At 38.0% G+C, this 17264-nt stretch overlaps 1 protein-coding gene across 5 annotated transcripts in view; it reads right to left on the bottom strand.

Annotated features, from left to right (window-relative positions):
• The window catches only part of PRDM5 (PR/SET domain 5), a 111395-nt gene that overhangs the window by 66213 nt on the left and 27918 nt on the right, over positions 1-17264 (bottom strand). For all 5 annotated transcript variants that reach the window (XM_080591631.1, XM_080591630.1, XM_080591627.1 and 2 more), the window contains 5 exons: positions 14360-14482; positions 5139-5322; positions 3265-3439; positions 1974-2066; positions 1591-1712 (listed from right to left, as the gene is read on the bottom strand). In XM_080591631.1, coding sequence (XP_080447757.1) covers positions 1591-1712; positions 1974-2066; positions 3265-3439; positions 5139-5322; positions 14360-14482 — 697 coding nt within the window. The remainder of the gene's footprint in view (positions 1-1590; positions 1713-1973; positions 2067-3264; positions 3440-5138; positions 5323-14359; positions 14483-17264) is intronic.

Raw genomic sequence — 17264 nt, 5'->3', positions numbered from 1 at the left:
GAATCTAATAGCAGGCTTTAAGATAATATAGGATTTCTAAGACTTTGAATGTAAAATTAGTACACCCAGCTTAGGTCATACTATCATAATGGATCAGAGAACTGAAAGATGATAATGAAGAAAGCTGCCCACGTGTAGTGAGCAGAATGTGAAAGCATAATACAAGGTACATTTTTCACTACAGTGTACCCTGTCAATCAGTTCAATACTTAAATTTGTAGCAATACGTAAGTACTTCATCTCACATCTGTATTTGCTATTATAAAACTTATGGTAAGTATTGACATGTACTGATATACATATAAATACAGGAATAAACTTAGTACCTTAACTTACAAGAGCATTAACAAGAGCCTTCCAGAGGAGAGGAAGCTGATAGTGAATACCTATGCCTCTGCTCATAACTTTGCATAATGGACTACACATGTAGCAATCCCTTCTACTTTTCCTTGCCTCCAGGTACTGCAAGGCACGAAGGAACTGAAAAAGTGTCCCTCAACATTAGTAGGTTATTTTCCTTCCTGCACTGACACCAGTTGTAATTTCTATGACTTCCAAGTGACAAAACAAAAGCTCTGCTCATTATTCAGGCAGAACAAAAATATCCTTCAGGCATCTACCCTTAGTCATGCCTTGAGTGATCATACAAGAGAGTAATTGTGGAATTTGTATACCTATATATAACTGACCAAAGTTGAGCCTAAATATAACAACGTTCATGGCTGGGAAAAAAATAATCTTACTGATACCAAAAAAAGAGAGAGAATCTTTTATAAAAATTGTTATGGAAGGGTTTCTGTATGCTGTAAGAGTTTGGCAGAAGAAAGATCATGTAATGAAAATCTCACAAAGCATCTCAGTGTTCTCATCAACTAAAGACTGTTTCCTTTGCACTCTGGTATTCTGCTGTCCCCACACATACTGATCTGCCATTGACATTGAGAGGGGACATGCAGAGAGAGCAGAATGACATAACTGAGATCTGCATTGTGGACCTGAGAGAAGCATTTTGCCCTTTCATGAAAACAGAGTGAAGTTTGATTGAAAACTATTGATTCACAGTGCACAGATATAAAAACTCCAGGGCCTAAAGGGACTAGTGGATTGTCTGATCTGGCTTCCTGCACAACAGAGACTATAGAATTTCCTGCAATACCCTCATCAAGCCTAATCGTTTGTGAAGCATGTCTTCCAGAAAGACATCCCATTGTGTCCCGAAAATACCAAAAGATCAAGAACTCACCACTTCCTGCAGCCGTTTGTGCCAGTGGTTGATTTTCCTCACTACCGAATTGTTTTGCTTTATCTCTTATTTGCCTAGTTTAAACTTCCCCAGATTCCTATTGCATTTTTTGCAAAAGACTAATGATTCATCTGCTATACAGTAATTTCTCCCTAGGGGAGAAGGAATACTTACCCTTGCAATTAGTTACTACTTAATTTTCTTTTTGGTACAAATGAATCCATTAAAAAAGAAACCAAAAGACAGTGTTTACTCTGATTTGCATATGTAAGGCTAGGAACATGTTAGAGGTGTTGGTTTTTGTTTGTTTGTTGCTTTTTTCCCCAAAACATTAAACTGTTTCTTACCACTGTGAACATTTTCTTTATGTTTTTTCAGGGCATCCTTACTCTTGAACCTCTTCCCACAACCATCTGCCTTGCATATGAATCTGGCATCCCCTCTGCATGCCTCCTTGTGCTGTTCGTAACTATATGGGATAACCAGCAAAAAAAAAAAACACATGAAGCAGTATCTGCAGAAACCAGACACACAGCAAGTACTCTGAGCTTAACACATGCTGCACTGCAGAGTTCCAAGGCCACCTCATGCATTACTTACAGCAAATAAGAATGAAAGCATTTGACTTCTTTCACTGTTAGGATTCACATACACTAACAAGCTTGAAAGATAACATGCAAAGGGAGGCCAGCAATGATACGACAGCAGTCCAGTAACTCAGACACAAAACCTCGATTCTGAGCTGAAGGAAGTATTGCAAACAGAGCACTGAAAACTTCTTGAAGAGTCTCCTGGGTTGATGTTCTCTGTGCACTGAAGTACGCTAAAGAAAAACAAAAAAATAAAAATAAAAAAATAAGTGGAACATTCTACAATTTACAGAATTGCAGTAGCTAGAAACTACAAACTACTTGCAGATCAAACTACAAATGCTTAAGTATGTGAGTAATCTATTTAATATGTGAAGTTTCCTGGAATTTAGTGGGACTCAGATGCATAAACAGCAAGAGTTCAGGTCATACTGCTGTATCCTCAGATTAATTTTACTTTGCACGATGCAAAGATTTACTTAACTAGCCATACTACACAAATTCAACTCCCACTACAGACTAGAAGGAGCAAGTCTATGTTCAATAGAAAATATTTAATTACCTCCACCAAATATTTCTCTGCTATATATTTCCATGAAAGGACATAAAGCTCATAAATAACTGCCAGTTTAAGATACATTAACATTATTCAGACATAAGAAACATCAGCAGTTCTTTACAAGAGCAGTATTAATCCCATTGTATGCAATATGAGTCTCCTCCTGATATGAAACAGTTAGATTAAATGTACTATCTATAATTAGATACTTGGGCAACCAGTGTACTACCTACAATAAAAAGCAATATATCTACTTAGTTGCAAGCAAATTTATATATAAATACCAAAAGAAAAAAGGGTTATATATTTGTACAAAAGTATAATGTGAGATATACGACTTCAGTGACAAAACTGCATATTTACACTACCCAAGAACAGAGTAAAAAAGATCACTTTTAAGTCTCTTAAAAGTGCACTTTTAAGTCTCCCATCTGCTACAGGTTCTTTTGTTGTTATTGGTTGGTTTTTTTTTTTGCCATACAAATATTTAATTAAACCAACATAAAGCACTGCTTTTCCTTTCTCTGTCCTTCCAGATATCATTTGCTTTTTCTAAATCTTAGTCTAATTCTGTAATGACACCTCCAGTTAAAAAGCTGTATCTCCTAAACTGCTAGAGTCCACTGATGGAGACCATGGGCTTTGCACCAACCAGTAGCTTTAATCTGACCTACAGTATGTAATTTTGGAAGATTAAAAATTAGTGACACTTTCTTATTTAAATTGAAGTCTCCAACAAATACAAGAAAGTAATATGAAAGGAGTCAGGATAGAAATAGGTAGAAAAAATTAAAGCTTAAATTGTGATTAAGCCAACAGAAATAAATGATTGAATGAAATGATCCCTGAAAAATACTCTTTTTTCTACTCACTGTCTTTGTAGAGCTTGTTTAACAGGGAATTTCTTTCCACAGTTTCGGCACTTAAATTCCTTTTCCTCACTGGGTTTTTGGTGCAACGTCTGGAGATGTTCAGCTAGAATCTCCTGGCTTGCAAAACTGGATTCACAGTTTGGACATGCATGGTCCTCTTTACAGGTGAGGGTATCTGCATGGTTGGAAGAGAAAACAGAAAAGCAATAGTTTTCAGGGAATATTTTGGTTACTTTAAGGGACACTCTCTGCCAAAAACAGATTATGCAGAATGGCATCATGAAATTCACAAGAGATATTGTCTCTCAATGTGTATTTTGCACACACATATGCCTGTGAAATCTTGTTCTCTTCAACAGAGGTTTACAAACTTCATATTACACAATAAAGATATAACACCAGTTCATTCTCCTGCTGTTATGCAGGTTCTGAAATGCTATCAGGGGCAGAGACTAGAATCCCTCTAGACTGCTCAGATAAAGTGCAGACATACTTCTCTGAATTAGTGATTCTAGATTCACTTTGAACAGGGATGTGAGACAGAAATCTATTATAAGCAAATACTGTTTAAAGCAAAGAGGAAGACTTCAGATAAGCTACCTTTCTCATCCAGATAATGGTCTTATATCTTCTCTCACAGGTGTGGAAAAAGTAATTTTTCTAAGAAATTACTGAATTTTACTGCCATCTCAGTAGTGGTTACAGATGCACTGCTATTTCTCCTTCCAAATAGACAGTCTATCTTGACAGGATTATAATCAACATTACTGAAAATACATACAAAGCATTAGGTGTGCCTTAGGCTGTTAGTCTAAGCATGTTACACAGGTTGTTTCTACTATCCATAAACATGCTGAGAATTCAACAGGCAGCTCAGGTCACCTACCCCTTCTTAGACGTCTTACCTCAGGATCAGCTGAACTCCTTTATGGAAAGGTTTATTTCTCTAAGTTTATTACACAGGGAACCTCTCTCTCTTGCTTAGATTGTAAACCTACCTTTTATAAGGCTATAGTCGTGTGAGATGAACTCTTTTAGTTCAAAAAATTGATCATAACTTGTCATGAAATCTGTGTTCACCCTTTCACTCCTCTCAGTAACTCAGAGGACTGGCTTCCCCATATTAGGCAAATAATCCCAACCCAACCCAAAATAAGATAAAAATCATACAAGAGATCAGAGTAAACCTGGGGAGCCTTCCAGTTCCCCAGTCCCATACAGTTAGTGTTGTCTTTCTTCCTCATTACTTCCAGGGGACAAATGGATTGAGAGTAACCTTGAGGAGACAACATGGGAGAACCGGTAGATGAAAACTTGTTCATAAGCCAGCAGTGTGTGCTTACAGCTCAGAAAGTCAATTGTATCCTGAGCTGCATTAAAAGAAGTGTGGCCTACAGGTCAGAGGAGCACGTCTTCTTTGAAGAAAGGCTAAGAAAGCTGGGGCTGTTTAGGTTGGAGAAGAGAAGGCTCTGGGGAGACCTCATTGCAGCCTTTCGATACTTAAATAAGGCTTATAAGGAACATGGAAAAGGCTTTTTACAAGGGTAAGTAAGCGATAGGACAAGGGGAACAATTTTAAACTGAAAGAGGACAGGTTTAGATTAGATATAAGGAAGAAATTCTTGACTATGAGGGTGGTGAGGCACTGGAACAGGTTGCTCAAAGAAGTTGTGGATGCTCCATTCCTGGAAACGTTGCCATGTTTTTGCCAGGTTGGGCTTTGGGCAACCTGATCTAGTGAAAGATGTCCCTGCCCATGGAAGGGGGCTTGCACTAGATGATCTTTAAGGGTCCCTTCCAAACCAAACTATTCTGCGATCTTATGATTCTACTTTTAAGCACTCAAGTTATACTATTTGCCACATATTGTTCACCTGCATTCTTTTCACCAGCTGGTTGCACTTCTTTATTGCTGCCGGTGTCTTCATCTTCCTGGATAACAGTTACTTCTTCCTCTTCCTCCTCCTCTTCTTCCATGTCACTGTCCAAGTAACCAATCAGAAGTTCTGTGTCTGTTTCAATATCATCCACGGCCAGATAGAAAATATTTTCCCCTTCCTGTTGTAAACCATAAGTAGAAGCAATGAATAACTGTCAAAAGTAAAATTTAGAGACAAGTCTGGGACCCTGATACTAGCCCTGAACTATAGAAGGGCTAGCTCCATTCCCCAGGAGGCACAAAGCTGGAAGAGCCTTTCTTAGATTTCTTTCCCAGTGTGGCTGCATGGATAAAGTGCCTTTGTATTCTGGAGTCCCATCTCACCTAGGAGGCTCTTCCAATTTGCACTGTAGCCTAGACCAAAGTAAAGGTGTTAAAGTCCTCTTCTCTTGCCACACTCTGCCTGACAAGAACTTCAGAGTTTGAAAATGCAACATTCGATTATTAGAAAAACGATGAAATTTAAATAACCAATAAACTTTAGCTCTGTCATCTATTGGCTGCATGAGTTATAATCCAGCTTTCAGTAACAGGTTTTTGTACTGATTATTAATGTTTTTTGGATTCCCAGCTCTCTTCATCAACAGACTTTCAACACTGGTCAGTTATCCTCACTATTAAGTTAGCAGGCACATCTATTAAAAGCACTTTAAGCCACTTGATCAAAACTCTCTGCTAGTTTAAATCACAGAATGCCAAGGATCCAGCCCAGATTCTGCATGAGATCAAACTATGTAATAACAAGGTCCAAAACCTTCTCCACAATGACTAAAAAGTTTCCAAATAGATACATAAGCTAACAATTTTGGCCTTTGACAATGTTAAATTAAAGTTACCAAGGCAGGTCAGAGTAGAAGCTGTAACAAAAACAGCTGTCTCCCTCCTAAGCTGCTATATGGAGCTGCTTTTTTTGCTCTATTTGAACAAATTGCTTTGGTTGCTCCCCAAGACACCAAAAGGAGACGCATGTTTATGTAATAAAGACTTCCAAGTTGTATCATAAATCTTAAAGCTTATCTGATTAACATCCAGGGAAGTTAATTGAAGCTTCTTTACAGTACTTCTAGCCATATATTTAGTACCAAGCTTCATAGCACAAGGACAAGATAATGATTTTTAATTTTTGTAATATACTAAGATTAATTTAAACTGTCAACAGGGATTTAGTATTTCTCTTGTTTAGAAGGTCTGTTATATATTACAGAAATTATTGTCACACAACAGTGAAGCCTATTTAATCCAACTGACTTGTAGCTGCTGCTTCCTTCTAGGACACACCACTTTTCTTTTTATTCCTAATCTCACCAACAGCATTTGAAACCAAAACTAATTAGGTATTTTTTCAAGACAGATTTTGCAGCCCAGATATCTATCAGCATGCCACCCTAACTTTTGTGTATGTACATCTAGGAGTTGTTGGTTTTTTTATGCTTCTGTCAAGAGTTTCAGAGTACTTTAATTTACTGCAGTCTAAACTCAAAGCATCTCCTGCAACTCTGATGTGAGGAAAGGTGGTAAATCTTTCTATATTCAGTCTCCACTTAGGATAAAATGACTGGGGTAAACCCCCAACGCATCAGGGGTTCAGGACAAACATAAAAAGCAAGATAACCTTATAAATGCATGCAGAAGCCCACATCTATTGCTGGCTTACAAAATAAAAATAAAAATAAAAAAATAAAAATGCATGTATCCCATGTAAAAATTTTACTAATTAAAGAACCAAATGGTGCACCTTTCAATTAGATCACACATGACATATCTAGCACCACAAGATGGTATAATCTGGGAGTGCAAAAATCAGAACTAAGGATTCTCATTACCTAGACCAAGTGCGTGAATCCCAACAACCAAGCTCTTCACAGTACTGTTGCATTCTCACCTCCGCACCTCCCCATTGTGCATCTGGGATGTATTTTAGGGCTATTCATGTCAAAAGGCGTCCTCCTGATTCTGTCCCATTTGTGTACTTTTGGTCAATAATAACAATAATGGAAGAAGTACTAATGACTTTCAATGCCTGAGTAATTTGGATTGCATTCATACTGAAAAGAAAAGAGTTTTAAAACCAACCCAGCGTAACATACAACTCAAGCTCGTTCCTCCTCCAAAGCTAATTTGTTCGGGTTTTCCAGCTATGCTAATTGTCTGGTATTCTTAGTGCTAATTAAAACAGATATACCTCCACTGTAGTATCTCCTCAGGCTGCAATGGGAGTTCTCCAGAAACCACAAACAAAGGAATTTAAATCTCTCCCTCCCCACCAGCAGCACCTGCATGAAGTGCATTTATCTACATGCACACATACACAGACATGGTGAAAGTAGTAAAACATCTTTCAAATAATTTTAATGACCCTCACATTTACTAACACGTGTGCTTCGTAACAGAGGAGGCTGGCAAGGAACATGGGCCAACAAACACTGACAGCCCCATCCTACTGTTTCATCCAAAGCAGATCATGATCACTCATGAAAGCTGAAAATACAGGAGGAGGAGGAGGAAGCAAATAGTCTTGTACTGCCTGAGTGAGAATGGAGCCTCTCCTTTCTCCGGGGCTTGATCAGCTGGCTCCAACCCAAACCTTCATTATCTTTACCAAGTTCCCCCATGTGCCCACAACCACTGCTCTTAAAGCATCATTAGCTGGCTTCTCTCCACACCTAATTTCCTGGCAGCAAGGAAGCTCTTCAGCCTACCTGTTCTGCCAGTTCTCCTTTGGTAGCTCTCCAAACAACCATGCTCCCTTTTCCTTGATCATTGCCTGCAGCTCCAAGGTTTCCCGCTTGCCAGAGTACTAGACAAGGTCTGTGAGGGTAGAAACTCCACGCCAGGAAATGTGTGGAGGTGATTCCTTAGGGAGGGTGGCAGGGGAAGGCAAAGTCACAAGCCCGGACATAGGAAAGTTCAAAAACAGCATGCCGTGCCAGGAAAGACACAATCAGAACAACATCTGCACAAGTAGGGACACCTAGAGAGGCTTGGCCAGCACCATAGCTTCTCAAGATCTCCAACAGACAGGAGAATCCACAACCTCTCTAGGCAAACTGTGCCAGTAAGAAAGAAAAAAAAAAAAAAAACAACGTGTTTCCTGAAGGTTGGAGGAAACCTTATGTGTTTCAGTTTCTGCCCACTGCCTTTGTCCTGTCATGGGGCAACACTGAAGAGTCTGGCTCCATCTTCCTCGCACCCTCCCTTCAGGTATTTGCACACATAGATGAGATCCCCCTGAGCCTCCAGTCCCTTCATCACCTTTGTAGCCCTTCACTGGACTCTCTCCAGGAGCAAGGTGTCTCTCAGAGCAACAGGCCCAGAACTGGACGCGACTCCAGATGTAGCCTCACCAGCGCTGAGTATATGGAAAGGATCATCTCACTTCAGCAACAGTACCTGAACAGCGATAGTGTGTACTCAAGACCAGATAAACGCCTATCACTCTGGAATCAAAACGTTGTTGTTGTTGGAAAAAGAAAAAATTCAAGAATCAAGCAGACTTTTGAATTCTCCCCACTGAGCATACGGGAAGCCAACAACTACGTTCATTTTACTTCTTACATTGCATAACAAATTAATCATTCCTCTGTAATACTCAAAGTGAATTTCAGGCGCTCACAAAACAGTTTGTCCTTGCTTTCCTTGCATCTTCTCTCCCTCTTGCCTTTGGATAGTCTGGTTTTACTACATTTATTATAGTGCTGTCTCTCACATACTAATAGTCCTCTGTCACACTTGTGAAATATGATTTTAAACCACTCTACCACTTCACAGTAAATATCCTTCTTCGCATTAGTTTTGCTAATCATTATTCTAGCTCACGGTTTTCTGAGCTACAGCAGACCATCTCAGTGCCTGCTTGCTAATGAAATAATATTTGAATTTAAAGCTCTAGCTGGCTGCGATTCTGTTTATAAAACAGTTTTCACGTTAACAACAACAGGACCTTTTTTGCATAGTAATCTCCAGCAGGGAGTGTTTAATAAAATTACAACTGACAAACAGATAAGTGCATACATTCTGGATAGAAGAATATTGAAAATATAATACTCTACCACTCTAAAAAATGAAAAAACAAAACTGCAGAATTTTTGACAGGAACCATTTCCCTTTGATTATGATAATTACAATGCATTTTTACTCCATATAACAAGTCATGTCTATAAGTAAATAGATAAGAATAGCCCAGGGCAAAATAGATTAGAATTCATATAGTTTCTGTTAATGCAAAAGTTGTAATCCTAAAGCTACTTTAAACATAACAGAGGATTAACTCATTCAATTACTACTTGAAATAAGTTAGAGAACCCTGCAGCAATTCAACTGCAAAATGCTGAGAAAAACAAATGGTACATATGCTGCTAACCTCCAACCTCTCCGTTCTTTTCCAGCAGTCACACATTGGCACTACTTACACAACAGTTGTTAAAAATACTTGCTGTGTGTTCCAAGTCAAAGAACACACAGACATCACAGCTCCACCCTTGAGCTGTGACAGAACTCAGAGACCAGCATGCACCCCACAATACCACCAAAAGCTCTTACCAGAACTATGGTTTTAGTAAGAAAGCATTGCATTACAGGAAAGAAAAAAAAAGGAAAAAAAAATTCAAATAATTCCCAGGCCCTCTATGTTGTCTTTTCACCACAGGAAGCATTTTGTGCAGGGTCTAAATGTGATCATTGTATACAATTAACCTATAATGAGCTAATCATATTTTCCAGTCAACCCCAGGATGTGGTTTACTGAGGCACATGCATCCACTTCATTTTCCTTTAAACTAAATACCAAGCACTAGGCAGCAAACAGTGAGCTGATCACTTCATTTTTGACATGAGATTACAATGGTTATCACCACTGGAGTGAAACAATCAGATTAGAAAGCGTTCTCACAGTCAACCAAAAATCTCCTGTTGGAGTATTTGGAAACTGGGAAGAAAAATAGTGAGAAACAGAAATAGTGGAAATTAGCAACAGTGAGAAAAAAATTAAGGAATCATTTGGCTTCCATTCACCTTTTTTTTTTCCTAGTTCATACAAAGTCTCTTAGAAAATTTTAAAAGGGAAACTGTGAAGCACACGACCTTTATTTTCCACGTTTTACAGGCTAGTATCATAAACATTGGTCATATATTTTTAATCATTGTTAACTTGCAAGATTCAGTAGTAAAACTTTACCTTAAAGAGTAAGCAGAAAAACAGAGAGAGAGAAATCAAATGCTTGTTTAAAAATTCCAGACAAGCTCATAAGAAGTCTTCGCAAAATAAAAGTGGCTAGAAAAATTTTGTGTTTCGTAAGGGTAATTATAATGTGCTTGTTAGAACACAGTCTCTAGCCATCTCTAAGTATTCTATTTACTCTTCTGAGTTAGTTTTCTAAAACTATGCAGACATATTCTACTTAATTATATAATGCATGATCATTCAGTTGGTTTAAGATTAGGATTTTTTTTGACATAATGATCTGTATTTTGAATTCTTTTCATCTTTTAATTATCTTAGGTATTTGTTCAGCAATGCAACTTATGTTTTTTTGCAGCCACAAAATTACAATGAAGCTAAAGCAACTTTATACGTGTAACTTACAACTTTTTCCTTTTTGTAAAACATAATTTCATCATCCTTGTGGCAAGCAGGCAACTCACAATTCAAATTAAAGGATACTATTACTGGAAATACTCCAGTAACATTTTGCCCACTGATTTCATAAAGCAAAATATTACTGAAACAAGTAGCCTTAAATCTGCCTATCATAAAGACAAGGAATGTGGAAGCAAAATTCTGAAGGATTTGTGGGCTTTTTTTTTTTTTGCCTGAAGGAATAGCAGAGCTTTGGGATTTTCACCTCCATCTACTAAAGTGAAACCAAACCCTGAAAAGAAATATGTGCGTTTTTAGCTTTATTCAATACAAGTAATACCTATTCATGTTATGTGTAATTAAATACATATGTGTACATATACACACAATTTCAAGGTCACCCACAGAGAATGCACAAGTTATATTGTCAGCTGATTATCGATGGTACTTTAAAAATAATGAGATAATTTAGTAAATTTTTGTTTGCGTTCATAAATTTGCCTCCGTGATGCTTTTCATCACTGCGTACATACTGATATTTATTCTTTTTCCCCCTCTCAACTTTTCCATATGTTTTCCTGTGGAAGTTTTATAGGACTTTAATACTTCTGGCTCATTTTTTCTTTTTAAGTCATCTTGTGTAACTCCAGTATGATCCTTTAAAAAGACATGCAAAAAGCACCAAACACATACTAAATGAGATATAGCATTATGCAATCCAACATAATAGTCTGTTTTTACTTCTTTATTTAAAGAATCATTTTCACTAGCAAAAACCCACTGGTATGCATTGGATGTGACATTCTATTAAGACTTCTGTTCAGAAATTCAGGTCATTTTACTGAGTGTTTTATTTAAAAAGTAATAACAAACATTACTTGTTCACACTGCTCCCTCTTGTGAACCTTACTTTGCATTTGCCAACATTGACTGTAACTTGTTATCACACTGCCTGTTCACTCATGATAACATATATTTGACTAATGCCTAAGACTGACGACCATGGATGGGGAGGACCTTGCAAATTTAGTTCTATAAGCAGGACGACAAATCATTTGAAAGATCTTCATCTGTCAAGCTTTGATATAACAGAAAGACAAAGGCTGAAGGAAAAATATACCAAAATAGTTGCACAGGCAATGGTCATACTAAGTTAACCATTGACTTGTCACAGACGTCATGGAAAAGCACAATGAAACAGTCATTTGGTCAAGGCTGACAAGTTTTTGCTGCACGGATGAACAGTGAACACTCTTTTCTGTGTTACTCTAAATTAAACTGTAGCCTGGATGTAAAGATCTGAAGAGATCACAAAAAGATGACAGAATAGAGGCCAACAGGATAAGCTGATGATAAAGCTGTCCACACTGACCTAAGACAGGAACAGCAACAAGGTCCAAAGAAACAACACCAGCAGCAAGATTGCAGTCACGTTCATCCATCAATATTTGATGGAACACCAGAGACTGGTGAAGATTTTTATTTGGAGAGAAACTGGTTGGTCTGGAAGACAGAAGTAGATCTCTGGTTTCTACGGAGATCATTCTTGAATTTTCATTTGCACGAGATCACCTGGAATAAAGCAGCAGATGTACACCATAGACTGGCATTCAGTAAAACTAGAGCTTTGGAAAGTAGGAGGCCAAATCAAGTGAAGGCAGACAGATAACCAGTCAGATGTGCCAACACAATGCCACTGCTAATAAGTAGCATTCAACTACTGTGATAAAGGAACAAATGCTAGGCAGAACAGATGTAGTACAACAGTAGAATGGAAGTCACAGAAAGGCACACAACTGGGACATGAAGAGGGAGGCCAAAATGAGGTATACAAGGGTATTTGGAAGCAGTGGACAGTGCTTGCTTAAAATCCTAATAAGCAAACAGCTCCTCTGGCGAATATGAGATTTAAGGAGCCAACAAGTCATCAACAAAGAAATTGAAATTACCAGTGTTGACAGCCATCAGTGTGCACCTTCCCCAGAACTACACGCTGGATCTTCACTAACTTTTTTTTTTTTCACGTAAATATTTCTCTTCTCAGCAAAGAGAAGCAAGCATTGTTTAAACCCTGTTTCTCAGAGAGAAACATCTTAAAATATTTTTGTTTGACCTCAAAATAAACTGTTTTTAATTTTTTTTTCAAGGATCTGAAGGAAAGTCCAAGGAAAAAAGTCATTTCAATATGAAAAAGCAGAGTAATAATTTTAAGAAATGCTGACTAGCATTTATCCTTTTACTATCTTCTGAATGTTTCCCCTTCATAGCATTAATAAATAAATAAATGCAGATTTGGATTACATTAACAAATAACTTGCGTTAACCTGAAACAGCTTTTTTTGGCAAATGCGTATTTTGAGAAAAAAATAACACAGCTATGTAATTCTTGCATATATGCGACTAGAAATTATTTTACTGAGCTGTTGAAAAAATATGCAAGTAGTTCATTTTTTTCATAATCTCTAAAAGGACAATATCTATAACTAGAAAAATACGTCTGTCTTTGCTACCGTTCTGCAAAGTCACAGAATGCTTCCAAAAATGATAGATTAAACAAACTAAGACTCCTCAGGTTGAGAAAAGAGCTGTCAAATAAGAAGGAACGGATATAATAGGGTTCTATAAAATCAAGAATGACATAGAATACTGAACAAAGTGACTATTCACTGTCACACAAGGACTAAGGGGAATCAAGTGAAATTAAGAAGTTGCTAAAAGAAAAACAGAAGCATGTTTCACATAATATGTAATTAAAACAGTGGAACTTATTACCACAGAATGCTGCAAATGACAAATATAAAAATGTAAAAATGAGTTGGATAAATTCAGATCTGCAGCCAAGATTAGAAAAAGAAAAATCTTTTTTTATTAACTTATCCTCAAGCACTGTATGATCATCCTACCAGATAATTAGATCCTTCAATTCTCTGTTTTCTACAGGAATAATTTAAGCACCATGCTTGCTTTCAAACTTGTCACACTGTTCTATTAAATTTTAAACTAACTACAAAGTAAAATCATGACTCTACTTTCCTAAATCCACACCTGAGTTCAGCATGAAACACAACTAGTCCTCTAAACCACTAATCTCGATTCAGTCAAGTATATACCTACATAGTTAATATTTTAAAATCCTACCATGACAAAAAACTGTATTCAGGCAAAAGCTTAATTTGACTAAGGCTCTAGTGAGAAATTTAAACTTCTGTTAGCGTAGTGAATGAAAAACTGGAAGTCATTTTTTCTTCTAAATGTAAACTGTTTTACTACAAACCAGGAGAAAGAAATAGTTTGTGTAAGTTACTCAGTGCAAGTCCATCTCAGTAAATTAATACAGATCTTTCAAAGAATACCAGGTCCTAACTAATGACAGCCTTTTCAATCTTTCAATCTTGTATTTATGGTACCATATTTAAGCATGACTGCTCACTTCTAAAAAAAAAAAAGTAGGAAAACGAAAGCAGCATGGCTACTATGTTTCTCAGATCTTACAATTTTATTGCAAGAGACAAAGATTAAATAGGAGATCAAATTTACAAATTAGTCACAGGAAGCAAATGGTAGGAATCCACCAAATCTACCTGGATGGCTGCCAGATTCTTTTGTTCTTGTGACGGAGCCTCGTGGACAAAACGCAGCCAGTTAGAATGGCGTGGATTGCTTGCATCCAGGATATAAAGGACTTCACCTTTACCGCCACGAACCTGAAACAAAAAAAATCAACACAAAAAAAAAATCAACACAAAATTAAAAACTTACCATCTAGCATATCTACTGAACATATACTAACATGTAAAACATTAATGTGTGCTGGTGTCAGCAAGATGATCTTGCATTCGACAGGTACTCACAGCTGTGCTGCACATTCATATTTTTCTATGTAAGTGCATTCATCCACCTCAAAATATGTAAGCAACTCAAATCCAGCAATTGGGGTCAGTTTCCTTTGTTGAGTTCCCAGTCTCTTTTCTTAGCCTTTCCTCTACTAAACAAACCTCTCTGCTTTATGACTGACTCCTGGGTCTCACTCATCTGACAGTATGATCACTTTGCTCATGTTCTTTCCTCCCACTTTGTTTTGTTAAGTCCACCTCTGCTTACTATCTTGCCAGAAACTGACAATCTGAGAGGTCCTCTCCCATTCAAATCCTATCATCCCTTCTCCAGATTTCCTTTCAGAGTTCTTCTCCTTTACATGTTTTAATGCCAGCATTTTACTCCTCCAGTATATCTAATTCTTCTCATACTTCCCCGTCTTTTGTCATTCAGCCTGTCACCGATCACTTTCCTACAAATTAAGGTTATAGACTTAGCTGCCTCCAAGTCCTGGACAAGCTTGAGAAGTGGGCTCACAAGAACCTAATGAGGTTCAATAAGCCTAAGTGCAATGTGCTGCACCTGGGTCGGGGCAACACCAGACATGAGCACAGACTGGGAGAAAAACTCATTGAGAGCAGCCCTGCGGAGAAGGACTTGTGGGTTCTGGTGGACAACAAGCTCAGCATGAGCCAGCAGTGCACGTTTGCAGCCCAGAAGGCCAACTGCATCCTGGGCTTCATCAACAGAGGCATGGCCAGCAGGTCAAGGGAGGGAATTGTCCCTCCTCTGCCCAACTTGGAGCACTGCATTTAGGTCTGGGCCCCCAGCACAAGAACGATGTGGATCTGTTAGAGCTCGTCCAGAGGAGGGCCACTAAGATGACCAGAGAGCTGGAGCACCTCTGCTGTGAAGAAAGGCTGACAGAGCTGGGGCTGTTCAGCCTGGAGAAGAGAAGGCTCTGGGAGACCTCATTGCAGCCTTTCAGTACTTAAAGGGGGCTTATATAAAAAGATGGAGAACAACTTTTTACACAGGCCAATAGTGATAGGACAATGGGGAACTTTGAACTAAAAGGGGAGATCTAGATTAGATGTTATGAAGAAATTCTTCACTTAGAGGGTGATGAGGCACTGGAACAAGTTGCCCAGAGAGGTTGTGGATGCCCCATCCCTGGAAGTGTTCAAGGCCAAGTTGGATGGGACTTGGGCAACCTGATCTAGTGGGTGGCAGGGGACTTGGGACTAGATGACCTTTAAGGTCCCTTCCAACCCAAGCCATTCTATGACTCTACGATCTTCTAGACTGCCTTGTCCTTTGCTCATTATGTTCTTTCTCTAGCAGATCCTATCCACCTTTTTCTGCCAAATCCTAAATCCAACTCTTTCTACCTAGTCTCATGTCTCCAGAGAAATCTCAATCTTAACTGCAAACAATTACAAACAGAGTATGTCTAAATCTGAACGCAACTTTTGTTTGTTTGCAGCTTCCCTTTTCTGTAAAATTACCAATTGTTCAAGCAACTTACAAGCCCAAACTTGAATTATCAATTCTGTCTCCATTCCTATCCCACTGTTCCATCACTAAATGTTCTTTATCCTTGTTTATCACCAAACGCAACTTTTCTTCTTCCAAATTCCAAATCCAGCAAATATGGTTTCACTATTGTTAACTTTGCTTTTAACATATCTGTCCCACACCAATCCTAAACGTCCCACAAACTTATAAAGCACGTTTTGAAAACTATATTCCTTGTTTCCCTTTCAAGTCTTGGAAGTTTGAGAGGTTTTTTTGGTGTTTCTCCCACACCCCCAGCACTTTCTGAGAACTATCTTCAGAACAAGGATCAATGTAATTGCATCGATCTATCCCGTATATCTTGTTTTACAGCTCACTTGTGTCCTTCATATATACCTATCCAAAGGACATATAAATATGTAGCCTCAGTGAACAGTTGGTCAGTTTTAAATTATGCTTAGCTGAAACTGTGTCAGAATAGGAGATGATTTCAGTAACAACAAATTAACATACTACATAGGTGAAGGGCTGTAAATTGTTTAGCCTGGGAAACAAACATGCTCAGGTTTTGCTCACTAAGTGAAGAAGACACTTTAAAGAACGGCCCTGCAGAACTGAAGGCAGATGTGTGACAGCTTTAACTAACAAGTCATCCCATTGTTTCCACTCCAGAACTTCAGTAGTAGCAGAACCCACCTCCCCAAATAATATTTACTGATAGTTTTAACACCAGATCAAGCAAATTTTCCCTGCTAGCCACCGTTTTAAAGAAAGAATTGCACATATATGTCATCTTAACAGAGGCTTTTGGGTATCATTATAGATCCATAGAATTTTTATGACTGTGACAAAATTCCAGCTTCTGTTGACAACATGAAAATAATAGTTAAAATTAGGTTACTATTTCTAAGTCATTCTTTGCCCTTAAAAGAAAAAGAAATACTGCTGAAACAACATAGCTGCCACTTTGCCAGTGGCTTGCTGGTTTTGTTTTAAATAGCATGCCATTTAAATCTTATATCAAAGATAGAGAGCCATGAAAAAAGGTCATAGAGTCACACAAATTCCATATGACTTATTTATATAAGGAACATATTTTCATCTGTCAACAAGAAGTGTCCAGAGTAGGTATTTTCTAAGAGCTGGGGATTT

This window comes from Anser brachyrhynchus (assembly GCF_964034855.1).
Source record: "Anser brachyrhynchus genome assembly, chromosome: 4".
In the NCBI taxonomy this organism is placed as follows: Eukaryota; Metazoa; Chordata; class Aves; order Anseriformes; family Anatidae; genus Anser; species Anser brachyrhynchus.
This window is presented reverse-complemented; position numbering and strand designations above follow the sequence as displayed.